At 39.7% G+C, this 13415-nt stretch overlaps 1 protein-coding gene across 2 annotated transcripts in view; it reads left to right on the top strand.

The window, feature by feature from the left end:
• gask1a (golgi associated kinase 1A) overlaps positions 1-13415 on the top strand; it is a 75962-nt gene that overhangs the window by 50193 nt on the left and 12354 nt on the right. For both annotated transcript variants that reach the window (XM_004560075.3, XM_004560074.3), the window contains exon 4: positions 12687-12809. In XM_004560075.3, the coding sequence (XP_004560132.3) occupies positions 12687-12809 (123 nt within the window). The remainder of the gene's footprint in view (positions 1-12686; positions 12810-13415) is intronic.

Below are 13415 nucleotides of genomic sequence, written 5' to 3'. Positions count from 1 at the left end.
AAAAAATTTCTGTCCACTATGAGATAAAGGAGAACATCAGCCTGATACCTGCAGGCCTGACACCAGGAGATGTATCACTCCTGTAACACCTGTAACATTCAGCAGTCGCCTCATTGTTCTGACACACACAACAAAACTACTGACTACACACTAACTACACAAGATTTGCGCTAAACGTCGCAAATCTCTCACATCTCAAAACACCGCCGTCACTCCTAAAACTTCCCCCTTCCTAAACAATTGGTCATGTTGGCCATGTTGTCATATCATTTTTTGATTGGTCGACATGGTACATTTTTCGACCAATAGGAAAGGGTGGTTTTTTTTGGTTTTGGTTTTGCTCACAGGCTTTCGAGCGTTTTCCTTATAAAACGCAGTTTTTACCGTTTTTTCCCGCAGTAAATATAAACAACGATAGGATTCAGGAAGAAAACCAAACATTGCAGATATTTTTATCATAACTCTGGTTTTACGTGGCTTATCAACACAATTTAAAAACTGGTGTGAAGTCCACACTTGTTCCATCTGTCCTGCTCACGTCTCCAATGGTTGTACACGTTGTCATTAACATGGCTTCACTCCACATCAGCCACGCTGTCATAGCCTGTCAACGACGTTGATTAGCTGCGTATATACGAATGTGAATCGCATCATTGGATGGACTATGGGATAAGGTGGCATCATTCTAAACACATACGGGAGCAGCCAGTCACTCACTGACTAACACTGCAAAACAGAATTGTTAAAGTTTTAATTTTAATTTCAATTCAGGTTAGTTTTTTTTTTGTGCACAATGCAGATTTTCTGTGCGCAGAGACCGTGCCAGCAGTGCGCAATTGCGCACGCGCACAGCTTAGAGGGAACATTGGGTGCTGTGCTTCTGGTGACTGGCTCCATACTTTGCTGATCAAACAGAGTTGGTAAGATAGGCTGTTTCTCTCTAGTTGATGTTAGACTTTTCTCAGCTTCAGACTAGAGCCCTAGTTTCGCTGGACGATAAGTTATACTATTTTAACTCAAACACACAGCTTGATGCTGCTCCAGGTCAGTCGGATCCTTGACAGAGTTGGTCCCAACTCTGTCAACAAGAGCTCAAACTGCCAGCTGGCATCCTGAAATATGTACAAAAGTGGTCGTGACACAGCTTCAACTTCTGGATCAAACCATGAAACTCTCCCTGCTGCTGGTTGCTCGTGAGAACTGGATGAACCCAGAATCTCCATTTCTTTCTTTTCTTGTTTAGAAACATCAGGAATAGCTCATCATCATTTGATGCTGACTTAATTTTTTCACAGTGTGTTTTTTGAGGAGAGATTTTCTGCAGAAGCGCTTTCAGTATACATACACGACAAGTTCATATCCAAGAAATTCTGAATTTTCTGTTGCTTTTTCACAGCGTTTTAGTTGCAGGACTGATAAGATTTGCTGCCTCATGGCAACCATAATGTTATTGTTTTATTATGAGCCATAGCCTTTAGCTTATGATAAGACACAGCACTGAGAAGGTGACATGAAAAGAATGCTATTTGATAAAGTTATTTTCAACTACTCATCCTTTGCAGGATGAGCTAGCTGACACCACTCTTCAGTACCTTGTGACTGTTGTGCAAATGCTAATAGTTGGGTGGCTAACACTGACGCGCACAGTGAGGCTAACATTTATGATAAGTGTTCAATACTTGAGGGGAGGGGCTGTGTGTCAACCGGAGTAGGCAAAGATGATTCTGTTGCCATTAGTACTGTTACAAATGAGTATCTAATCCCACAGTAATTTTTAATATTGATTAGTATCAATATTATAAGTTTTGTCTTATGTTATGTCCTCCAAGCAGAAGCAATACAAGAACGCAACACTAATGGCTAGAAAAGAAACTAAACTGTTTGCCTAATACAGACCAAGGGACAAAATATTCCCTGTGGTTTCATGTATGATGGGAAATAATAAACATGCACATTACGCAGAAGAAACAAAACAGCATACATCTGCAAACCACAGCTGTCGGATTTGCCTAAGAATTCTTATATTTTTTACTTCTTTTCTAGCGTCATCATTAGCTGACAGTTGTCTGTGCATAAACGGGTATAAACAGGAACTTCTTAGAATTAAACCTGCACGATTTTATTTGCAGCAATTCTACAAATCTGCCTGTATGTTAGTGCTAGAATGCAGGAGAGAGAAATATATCAAAGATAACGTTCTGTGGACAGGATTAACTGAACATGACATCTGTTGAAGAACAGGTGGTGATTTTAAGTTGTAATTATTCCTCTAGCAGTTCTGAAAACCAGCTCACAGATGTACTACACAGTAAATTATTAAGCGCCCAGTTAGGCGAGGTAATATTAGATACCTCTGTTTTTTCATACCTTGACATTTTTCACTGAGGTGTATCGCAGCGTTTGTAAAAACGAAAAGAAAAAGAACAGAAAGGTGCAGAGCAGCTGGTGATGGAAGGCACTCATGCAATGAATGTGAACAAACAAACAAGTTAATGTCTGATTTAACTTTGCTTCCCTCACTACAAACTAGAAACACTCATTTGGATGCCTGTAGTCCATGTTGTCTTGACAGCTGTCCACCCTTCTGGGCTAATAAAAGCATTAGGATACTAGCTACAGTGGTTTCTTTGTACTAGACCAGTTGGTTAGTCTAACGTATTGTTTAAGTAAGTATTATGTAGGGAATCCTAACCTTATTCCACAGATTCCTACAGGACGACTTGATGACATTACTGAGTCCACTGCAGCAGCAAAGGGTTACTCTCTTTAACTAGGCGATGCTCATGTTATCAGTTATCAGTGGGACTAAACCCACAACATTTGCAAACAGTTCTCTAGTTCGACATTGTTTTCTACTTCTTGTCTCCATCTTTCAAAGCTCACTGAAATTAACTGGCTGTTTACTACTACATATCACATATGGTATCTTCATGCAGTGCATAGGGTCACACGACTGAATTCAGAGACATTATAGAAGAGGGACATGGCACTCAAATACAAATGAATAAAAATATATATGCAAATGACACAATGGGAAAGATGGTGTGCACCTGTTCATCTATTCATAACAAATGGAGGGTGCTACGTTACTGTAGTAAAATGTTGAGCATTTACTTTTATTTGGGTCATTTATATCATCCATCCATCCATTCGCTTCCGCTCATCCTTTTCAGGGGGCGCTGGAGCCTATCCCAGCTGTCATAGGGCAAGAGGCAGGGTACACCCTGGACAGGTTGTCAGTCTGTCATAGGGCCAACACACAGAGACAGACAACCATTCGCACTCACATTCACTCCCGCATTCACACCTATGGGCAATTTGGATTAATCAATTAACCTAGCCCCACAAACCCCTACATTTATATCTGCAGAAATTTAAAAAAAAAAAATAGAAAAAAACAGAAAATAACCAAGAGGGTGTAAGTTGAAGCTACAGCTTATATAACACCAACCTGATGCAAGAAACTCAACGTATAAGGAAAATTAGAACAGTGACAGTTTTAATCTCCCACTTAAAAAAGGAATCACGACAGAGAAGAAAAAGAAAGAAAAGGTAGACCGTTCACGTCAAACCCAGCTATAGATGAACTCTTTGTATACAGAGCGTCTTCACACTGAATATTTAACACAGTACTGAATAATTACGTTCAGTTCTTTTCATGTCACCTTCTCGGTGTCAGGCTTGTCGCGACATGCACTGCTTGCACTGTGGCGACTGCACCCTGCCGCTAATTTTACAACGTCCAATAGTCATTTGGACCTGCTTCGTTCTGTCCACACTCTCAGATGGAATGTGTATCTAACACCCATCTACAGTGTGTGTGTGGGATGGAATATGAATAACCCATGAGGCTGCTCTCTCCCCCTCTAGATGTCAATCCCTGTAATAGGGCCAAGCTCTAATAGCCTCCTATTGATTTGCTGAGAGCCGATGAGGGCGCCTCTGAACACTTGTTTCTACCTTCTCCCTTAACACCTCCCTTGACTCTGATAGCAGGGAACCAAACACCAAAGGCGCAGGAAGAATAGTGTGAAGGACACATATTCTCACACACATACAATGGCAGTGAAGAACACCCTGGGTAGGATAAGGGAACTGAGGCTAAGGTAACAATTTGAGTGTAGGTTTAAAAAATGAAAGGTACACTGTTTCAGACTGCTACCTAGCTGTTTGTGCTACAGCTGCAAGGAAAGAAATCGACCAAAGCTTAGCACGCTCAGCATGTTTCTGATGGGCTCGGATTATATTCTGAAATCGTTTCACAGTGTGATCAAACCAGCCTGAAGCCAGTCACTCAAGTCTGATACCCAGAGAGCAGTCCTTGCTGAAGATAAACAGCTTGGTGATTTTCTTATTTTCTGAGATTTATTAAAATGTGAACATAGATTTTAATGACATGAGGTTAAAATTTTGGGTTGTCTGTCTATTCAGTTTGTGGAAATGTTGAGTTCTCCTCAAGCTGGCACTAAAGAAAATTGTGTGAATCTTCAGCACCAGCGTAAGCTTTCACCACTTCCAAAAAAGGGGTTGTCCCCTCTCCACCACCTTTTAAAGGGCTTTGATTCCGTAAATGCACCTCAAGGAGAGAGGTGGCTTATGGAAGACCTTACGAGTGAAGTAACACCAGTTTGTTCTAGCCTTTTTTATTAATTATTGTGAGATGCAAATTTGTCTCAGTACAGCAATCTAACCTCTTTACCAGCACTGAACTGCAGATTATTTTCCTCCAACAGAAGGAGACATTTTGCAATAGAGATCCAATATCTGATTTACCAATTGACGACTTAGATCTAAACTTTAAATTTTCAGTTACTGCCTTTATGCTTGCTCCTTTTCTGTAGTGCTAGCTAGATGCTAACTTAGCCTTACTTACCATAACTTATGAACATTTGCACTCATTCCAGTGTCGTGCCAATTTAAAAAAAATATTATATGGTTTTGCGGCTTTCATCTTAGTCATCTCTGAAATAATAACTCTCCCTAAATATACTGAACAAGTCTGTTTTGAAAATGTTATAATAATGATGGGTTGGATTTATATAGCGCTTTTCAAGGCACCTAAAGTGCTTTACAATGCCACTATTCATTCACACACTGGTGGAGGCAAGCTACGGTTGTAGCCACAGCTGCCCTGGGGCAGACTGACAGAAGCGAGGCTGCCATATCGTGCCATCGACCCCTCTGGCCATCACCAGTAGGCGGTAGGGTAAAGTGTCTTGCCCAAGGACACAACGACCAGGACAGAGAGCCCGGGGATCGAACCAGCGACCTTCCGGTTACAGATACGCTTCCCAACCCCCTGAGCCACGGTCGCCCATGGTTACTTGTTAAGAGTAGAAAGTATAAAGATAGTGTAGAAAAAAGTCAAAAAAAATAAATATTCAAGGTATGTGTACTTCCCACCTCTGGTGATGTATAAACTTCACTGTGTTTTTATTGTAGTGTTATTGGTGTGACTCAGATAATGTTATAGGACACTTACATATATTATTTGTATATCGTTCGTATGGTATTTTGGTACCTGTAGTTCATTTACTCTTGTCCGAATCAGTTGATGAGTTTGTAAACTTGTCAGCTTGTTTGTAACTTGTTTTCACACAGAGTTTGTTTTCACATAAACTCCGAGCGAACCAAAATATGTTCAGTCCGCTCAATGGCCAGATGTGTCTGGTAGTTGGTTCAAATTGAGGTCGGATAATGTTCATAACAGAAACGAACCGATCTGGAGTTTGTTTGGAGCTTACAGCACCACCTCCTCCCAGGGGTCTTGGTGCGTTTGTTTTGGTCTGCACCCAAGTGTAATTACTGTGTTCACACCCGCACATATTAATCACAGCAAGGGGGGAAGACCAGAATTCGATTTAAATGGGCTAAACGGGGGTTTGACAACACCCTCAAAAATCTAATAGACAGTATTTAATAAGTGTAAACGAAGAAATCATAATAACCCCATGCAAGAGATAATGAACACATTTAAGAATAATGGTCTCTTTTAGTTTTTAGGCCATAACAGCAATAGCTCTTTAACAGGTGGGTACAAATGCCTTCCAGGTGAAGTTTATCAGGTCGACCAACTGAGAAGAGACCCTGTGACAGACCCAGGACATGTTGGAGAGGCTATGCGTCTACTGGGGGCTACCAGGAGAGGGATGTAGCTCTGCTTATACTCCTACCCCATGATGAGTAATGCAGAAAAAAGTAATACCCACCTTGAGACATTTTCTTTTTCAATCCAAACCTTCAGACTACTCATTCCCCAGTCTGGAAATCTTGATGCAACTTTTATCACACTAGGTTCCCCTTTGATTCTTAAGATACAACTAGTTATTCAAAATGCATTTCCTGGCCTTCACTCTATCACATTTGAATTTGTTATTTACAATCCAATATAACTTTCATGGTGTCTAATCTGTTCTCTGCTCTGAGTGACTGATGATGCATGTAACAGCATTATGCATAGCCTTTTTTTCAATTAGCAATTATAAACCTGTGCAGTCATTTTAAGAACAAATGATATGGTAATTCATGCGCATAGATTTCCTCATCCATTTTTTACTACAATGACCCCAATGCACTGCGCAAATGTGCTCGATAAGTTTCATAGCAGTTGAGCATGTAATAGGCAGAAAGCTGGCTTTAAAATAATCTTAGTGCTAATTTTCCTCCTCTGCATATACTTTATTTGCAAAGTACTTTGTTACAAATACATTACTGAGCAATATAATCAAGATTTCTCTCTAGTAAGACTCAGCCTGTGGATGAAGTCCACCATCTGGAGCAGCAGTTGGCTGTAGTCCCTCTTGACTGCAGCACTTGTGATCTTGGCATAATGGTGCATGAAACAGTTCTCCACCTGTTGCAGGTTCCAGTTAGAGTGGCCCTCCAGCTGTCAACAGCTGCAGTACAAGAACTGTGGAGCTGGAGTTTATCTCACAGCTGGTTAGCTGGTTAGACTCAAGCTAGCACAAAGTGAGAGACTATTAACACTGAACAGAGCTTAAGAGCAGAAGCCACTAACAGGGAAGCCTGATGACCACCGCAGGGGTGAAGATGAGCTGGTGAAACCCACCGTTGTCAACTCCAAAAAAAAACATGGCAACAAAAAAATAGAAAACACCCTTGCCTTGACACAACCACAATGGCTGCACCCTGCAAACGGACCACTAAAAAACCGCTGTGATTCCTGGACAGACCTCTTTTCATTATATATGAGGCGAACCTAGACAATCTTAGGAAGGTGGTTTTAATGTTATGCTTGTACATTGTATCTCCACAGGGTGCCAAATAGTAAATAGCATAGAAGAAATACATATATTGAAATTATTTTTGAAAAGCAGTCTGCTCCCTGGGATTCTGCTTTGAAACATTTTGATTGTGTGCAAAAAATGCTAAGTGCTCTCCTGATAATTTAGCATTCATATTTTTGCCATCCAGCCTATCTGAAAAACTATTAGATGGACTTCCATGAGATTCGGTTTCTTAGTGTTTCGACCATATTCAATTCAATTCAATTCAATTTTATTTATATAGCGCCAAATCACAACAACAGTCACCTCAAGGTGCTTTATATTGCAAGGTACACCCTGCAATAATACATACAGAGAAAAACCCAACAGCCATATGACCCCCTATGAGCAAGCACTTTTGCAACAGTGGGAAGGAAAAACTCCCTTTTAACAGGAAGAAACCTCCGGCAGAACCAGGCTCAGGGAGGGGCGGGGCCATCTGCTGCGACCGGCTGAGGTGAGGGAAGGAAGACAGCATAGAATATGCACAGAATTATGAAGTCTGCTTAGTATTAATATGTAGTTGGAGTTGTGAAACCATAATAAGTGGATTGAAAGCAGAGGAAAGAGCAACACCTACACAAAGTCTGATTTCATTAGAGTGAAAAAAGTAAGGAGCAATACACGCTGCCCACACTGAGACTGAACGCTGAAAAGTTGAAAGAAGAAAGATAGACATGGCACCAGAGGAAAGTGTTAATGGGGATAAATGGAAAATAAGGTCTGATTGCCATGTTAAATAGGTTGCTGAACACGTGATAATGCAGTGTATTACTCTGTTCCAAATGGACACACGCAGTGGAAAAATAGATTTGAGTAAATCATACTCCCCAGATGCACTTTACAATTTGTTCCACTTTAATATTGTGTTGACTCTGACCGCAGAAAGCTGTCTCACTCTGAGGCTTGCTGGTGTTCAGTGGCAGTGTAAGTCAATATTGGCTTAGTCTCCACAAAGCTGCTGGACTGTGCTCAAAATCACTATATTCCAGTGTGGGAGTGAAATGTGGCAACGGGGTGAGAAGTCTCCTCAAAGAAGCACACAAGTGAGAAGAAACAGCAGAGGTGCATCTTTAGTACACAACAAAACACACAATCACCTCTCACACATTCTCACCTACTGTTGACTTGAGGGCAATAGGGTCATGTGAGTCATACACCCTTGAACACGTACACAAACCTTCCTTACTACATATACACACAAACCCTTGCAGTTGACCTGAAGGCAGATCTCATCAAGGTTGTATCTGTTTGTTTCTCACTCTGTCAATCTCTGCCTTCAACACCAGGGAGTAAATTACACTCTTACACTGAGCTTTCTCTCATATTGTTAATCATTTTACCAGCTGCAGAATGGGAGAGTTGACTACAGGTTCTCATTTTTGAAATCTGAAAAATGTAGATTTATTGCATGGATACTGCATGGATTGGTTTAAGCTCCAATGACCTGGAGCCTAAACCGCTCATTGGAGCAAGTGGTTGCTACCAGTTGGCAACCACTTGCCAACTGGTAACCACCCCACTACCAGTTGGCAAGTGGTTGCTTGTTATTGCGGCGCCTTTTGAAAGAAGTTGGTTTCAGCACTAACGCATAACTTTCACACTGAAAGATAAGATAAGATAAGGTAAAACTTTATTAATCCCTCAGGTGGGTTCCTCTGGGAAATTCGGTAAGGCAAGTAGGCAAGTAATATCTGTTTCAGGTTTTTTCATCACACTTTTTGCCCTTTAGTTAGCTAGTGATTGTCTTCCATACTAATTGCAACCACAGCAATCTGCTAGCAATTGAAGCAAACACAAGGAGATGTGGCACCCTCTTTATGACTGATTTCACCTGTGTACAGCCAGCAGCTACTTGCCAACACACTGGAGAAAATACATTTTTCCCTACCAACAAGAGGTTGCCAGGAGGTCCCTGACTTATCTCTGTGTCCGTGGGATTGAGACCTTAGGTACATATGTCTCTTATCTAGTACTTTATATCACATTAATGCCATGAAACAGATTTAAAACTAACTTTTGACCCTCTGTGGATTAGAGAATAATATATTCAAACTTATCCTCCCAATTCAGTCAATAAAAATATATACTGTACAATCATTCCATCCTGGAAAAAGAGAAGTTCAAAGAAAGAAATAAAAGCCCAAAATTGCAGTAACATTCATGCCCATGATGAGTGGATGTAAACTACTGACCACAACTATGTAGTGGGGTTGGAGGTTCAGTCCTTAATCTCTCTGCGTGGTCAGATGTTCTTAGTAAAGACACTGAATCCCCCAAGGTTGCAACTGATAGCAGCCACTGTGGAAGGGAGCTCCACAGCCACTGGTGTGTTTGAATGTGTAAATGAGAAACACACTCTAAAGCACTTATCTGGCCAAGATTAAAAGGCGTTAAAGTCCACATTATTTAAAATTTCATGAAGGATGTCATCCCTGATCTTGCTAGGCTTAGATTACAGGAAGTAAAAGAGACTTGGCAGCAGGTAAAAAATAGCCAAGAGAACCTTTTGTTCCATGGAAAGTTCCATGATCACTTGAGTAAATTGCCCAGTTACCTCAGCTATTTGAGTTAAATATAGGACTTAGAATATCAGGTCACAGGCAGTTCTCACAGTAGTTGCACCGTTTTTTCACACTGAAATGTAAAAGCTGTGTTCAAATACTTTGCTGCATAGAAATAGAATGAACTTCAAAATATATGAAACCACATTCTCTCGTTTCACTAGAACATTAAAAGGTTCTATTAATTCATCTGCAGTCGCACTTGTACATGCTTTCATTTTTCAATATGTATGGTTTCAATGACTATATCTTATATACAACTGTGCACAGACGTGCTTGTTTGGAGTGCAGTCCTGTCCTGTATACATGTAACATGACGTTATCTGCAACTATTCTTTTTCAGTTGTGTTAAATCCATTGTCTGAAGTCAACACAACAGAAGTATAATACCAAACACTGGCCTGGTATGTCAGTAGAATTGAAATTCACTTAAACAGCTGTCACATTAGGTTGGACATTTCCCAAATATCAGGCATAGTCTGAGTTGTTCATAACACCAAATGTGTTTGCATATTTTTTGGCAGCGATCACTGAGTATGCGGTGTAGAATATTCATGTCTCATAACCAAAGCTATGAATTTCACTTTTAGCCCTAATCAGTACTTCTCTTGTTTTGAACACAGATACTAAATGTGAGTCTATTTTTTTTTAACTCCATGAGATTATCTGTCAGGCCAGCAGCCAGAAGCAGATAAGTGACTGGGGTGATGAGCAAGCAGGACTAACCCAAAGCTCCATGTCTTTTCCTTTGTAAGCATTGATCTTTATTCCAAATCATTTGGCCAAAAACAGTAAGATGTAAAATAACAGACTATAAGGAGAGCAGAATGAAGTCAGAGATTCTTCTTTTATATGCGTTATTTGAACTATTTTTTTTTTGCTCTCATACTGTTTAGAGATCTACTCCATAGTAATCATAGTACCAAACAGAGATGGGCAGTAACGCGTTACTGTAATCTGATTACTTTTTTCAAGTAACAAGTAAAGTAAGGGATTACTATTGCAAAAACGGTAATTAGATTACCGTTACTTTCTCGTAGGAACGCTGCGTTACTGCGTTACTAAAACTGTGATTTATTTTGCGAGAATGTCTCATGACAGTGACGTAAGCGAGTGCGACGTATGTGACAACAGCTGTGTGCAGATCAACAATGGATCATATATCGAGTGCGGGAGAGAGTATGACCGTGCAGCGTTTAAAGCGTGGAAGTACTGACCTTACTTTGAGTTTGATTCCATAAAAAGTGACAAAAACATTAGCGTCCATTAGCATGGTGCGTGGGAAGAAAACTTCTTTTTACAGCGAAAAAACCCCTAAACTTCCAAGCAAGCACCGAGTGCGCAACGACGTAATGGGAAATTCACAGAGAAACTCGCGGATTCTTCAACTGACCGCTGCGGCACACCTGCACCAGGGTAAACCTCCGCCTACCCTGCTCCTGCTATACAGGTGAAAATAGAGCAAAAGGACCGCTAGTCTTTGATTTTATTTATTTTCTGCTGTGTTTTACTTGCATCTATTTGAAAGAGTGAGTGTAAACACACAAAAAAAATATTTTATGTGCTGGAATGTGCAGAAAATAGGTTTGAATATTAAACAAATTTCTTCCAGTCAGAGAATGTATAATTACATTTTTGCTTGATGCATAAAGTTAAAAGATTAAAACTAATAAAACAAGTTTTAAAAAGAGACTTTTCCATTTGATTACATTTTGTATGATGGATTATGTAGAAAAAGTAGAATTGGGCTGAAAGATCTATTGCTTTATCACCTATTCAGGTTGTAAATCGTGTTTTTAAAAAGTAACTAAGTAACTAAGTAATTAATTACTTTTGAAAATAAGTAATCAGTAAAGTAACGGGATTACTTTTTTGGGGAAGTAATCAGTAATTAGTTACTGATTACTTTTTTCAAGTAACTTGACCAACACTGGTACCAAATGCTTTGGGCTTTTAATAAAGATTTTAGTACTGGTTTGGTTTTATTACTGGTTACTTCCTCCCTACCATTGCTAGATGTTGCTCATAGGGTCTATATCTTACAGTATAAAGTGACCTGAGAAAGCTGTTGTTCGATACCGGTGCTGTAACTAAATTGAACTGAAAAAGAATTCTTAACAAATTAGTAAACATTGTAATTTCAATTGTTTGTAACCAGTAAATAACTGTTAGCAGAGTTTTATTCACTATCAATTAATAATCATTCAATTGTGTTACATTAAATCTGATATTGATAATTCTACAGCTAAAGCCTCCACTCAGTGTTAATTTACTGTGTCATAAAAAAATATGTATTTGTTTAAATCATATTTTATTTGATAAATTACAATTAAAAGATCAAAGTGGAAATTTGCATGTATTACACAGTGCCCTTGTATTAATTCCTGAATTACAAATCACTTGTCTTGAATCACTGCAATATTTAATATGTTTAAATATTAAATATTATTCTATATAGTTTTCATCCTAAAAAAAACTATATTAGTGCGACTGTTTGTATTTCTGTCTTAGCCAAGCTTCATTATTGCAGCACTAAGTCTGAGGGGCACTCTTGGAGCAACTATTTTAGAGACGTGCTTCCTTTGCATACACTCGACCTTTCTACTGAGTATCACAAAGTGCAGCCTGGTAGCTTTTGCACAAACATGTTGACAGACAAACAGAAAGGCAAACAAATGCCCCTGAAAACTTTCTGCCGATGCATGTCCGCATAACAGCAGTTTGAGAATTCTTGCATTGCTAACTTTCTGCTAATTTACAGATCAAGGCTCTGCAGCAGAGGTCAGTTAGTAACCTCTAGGTCAATTAATATCATTGCATGTTCTTTGTTTTGCAGGTAAACGACCGGCTGGACAGGTACTGCTGTGGATTCATACCTGATCCCGCAGAACTCTGCGTGGAGAACCGGCTTTATGGAAAGTGTGCCAACACCAAAGACCTGCTGCTGGTTCACATCCTGGTACGTATCACAGCCTGCCCTAATGCTTTTTCATCCTGTCTAGTCGCTGCAGACAGTAGACCCTTACGTTTCCTCTTTGTTCCATTATCAAAGTAATTTATGTCCCGAGACACTACAAGGCAAACATTAATCAGTTATCTTCAGTCAGCAGACCACTTCACTGGTCACTGTTTGATGGATGTGATAGCAAACAATGCTTTTCTCTTGCCATTCTAAATTGTTATTTAATCAAAAAAATATTTAAGTGTCGGTTTTCTGTTGTTGCCAGATCATTATTCATTATATCAGTGGGAATGTACTGAATAAAAACCACCTTGGCTCCCCAGTTTTCGTTACACAACAATTTGTTGCTGTCATTCTTCCGTGGAAAGACAATGGTTCTATATTTAAATGATACAGCAGGAGTGGATATTAAACTCTCCGAGTGTTGATGTATGTGTATTCACAGACAGAAAATGAGTTCAGAGCCTGGCAGATGTTACCGAGCTGGAGCTGATTATGCTGCATGTGCTTCATATTGTTTATAAGAATAGATAAAAGCTCACAGCATTTCCTGCAGGAAACAAGCTCTGCAGAGAGAGTCTTGACACATCTTAGCAGCACAAA

The sequence above is a fragment of the Maylandia zebra genome, linkage group LG11 (assembly GCF_041146795.1).
Source record: "Maylandia zebra isolate NMK-2024a linkage group LG11, Mzebra_GT3a, whole genome shotgun sequence".
Lineage (NCBI taxonomy): Eukaryota > Metazoa > Chordata > Actinopteri > Cichliformes > Cichlidae > Maylandia > Maylandia zebra.
This window is presented reverse-complemented; position numbering and strand designations above follow the sequence as displayed.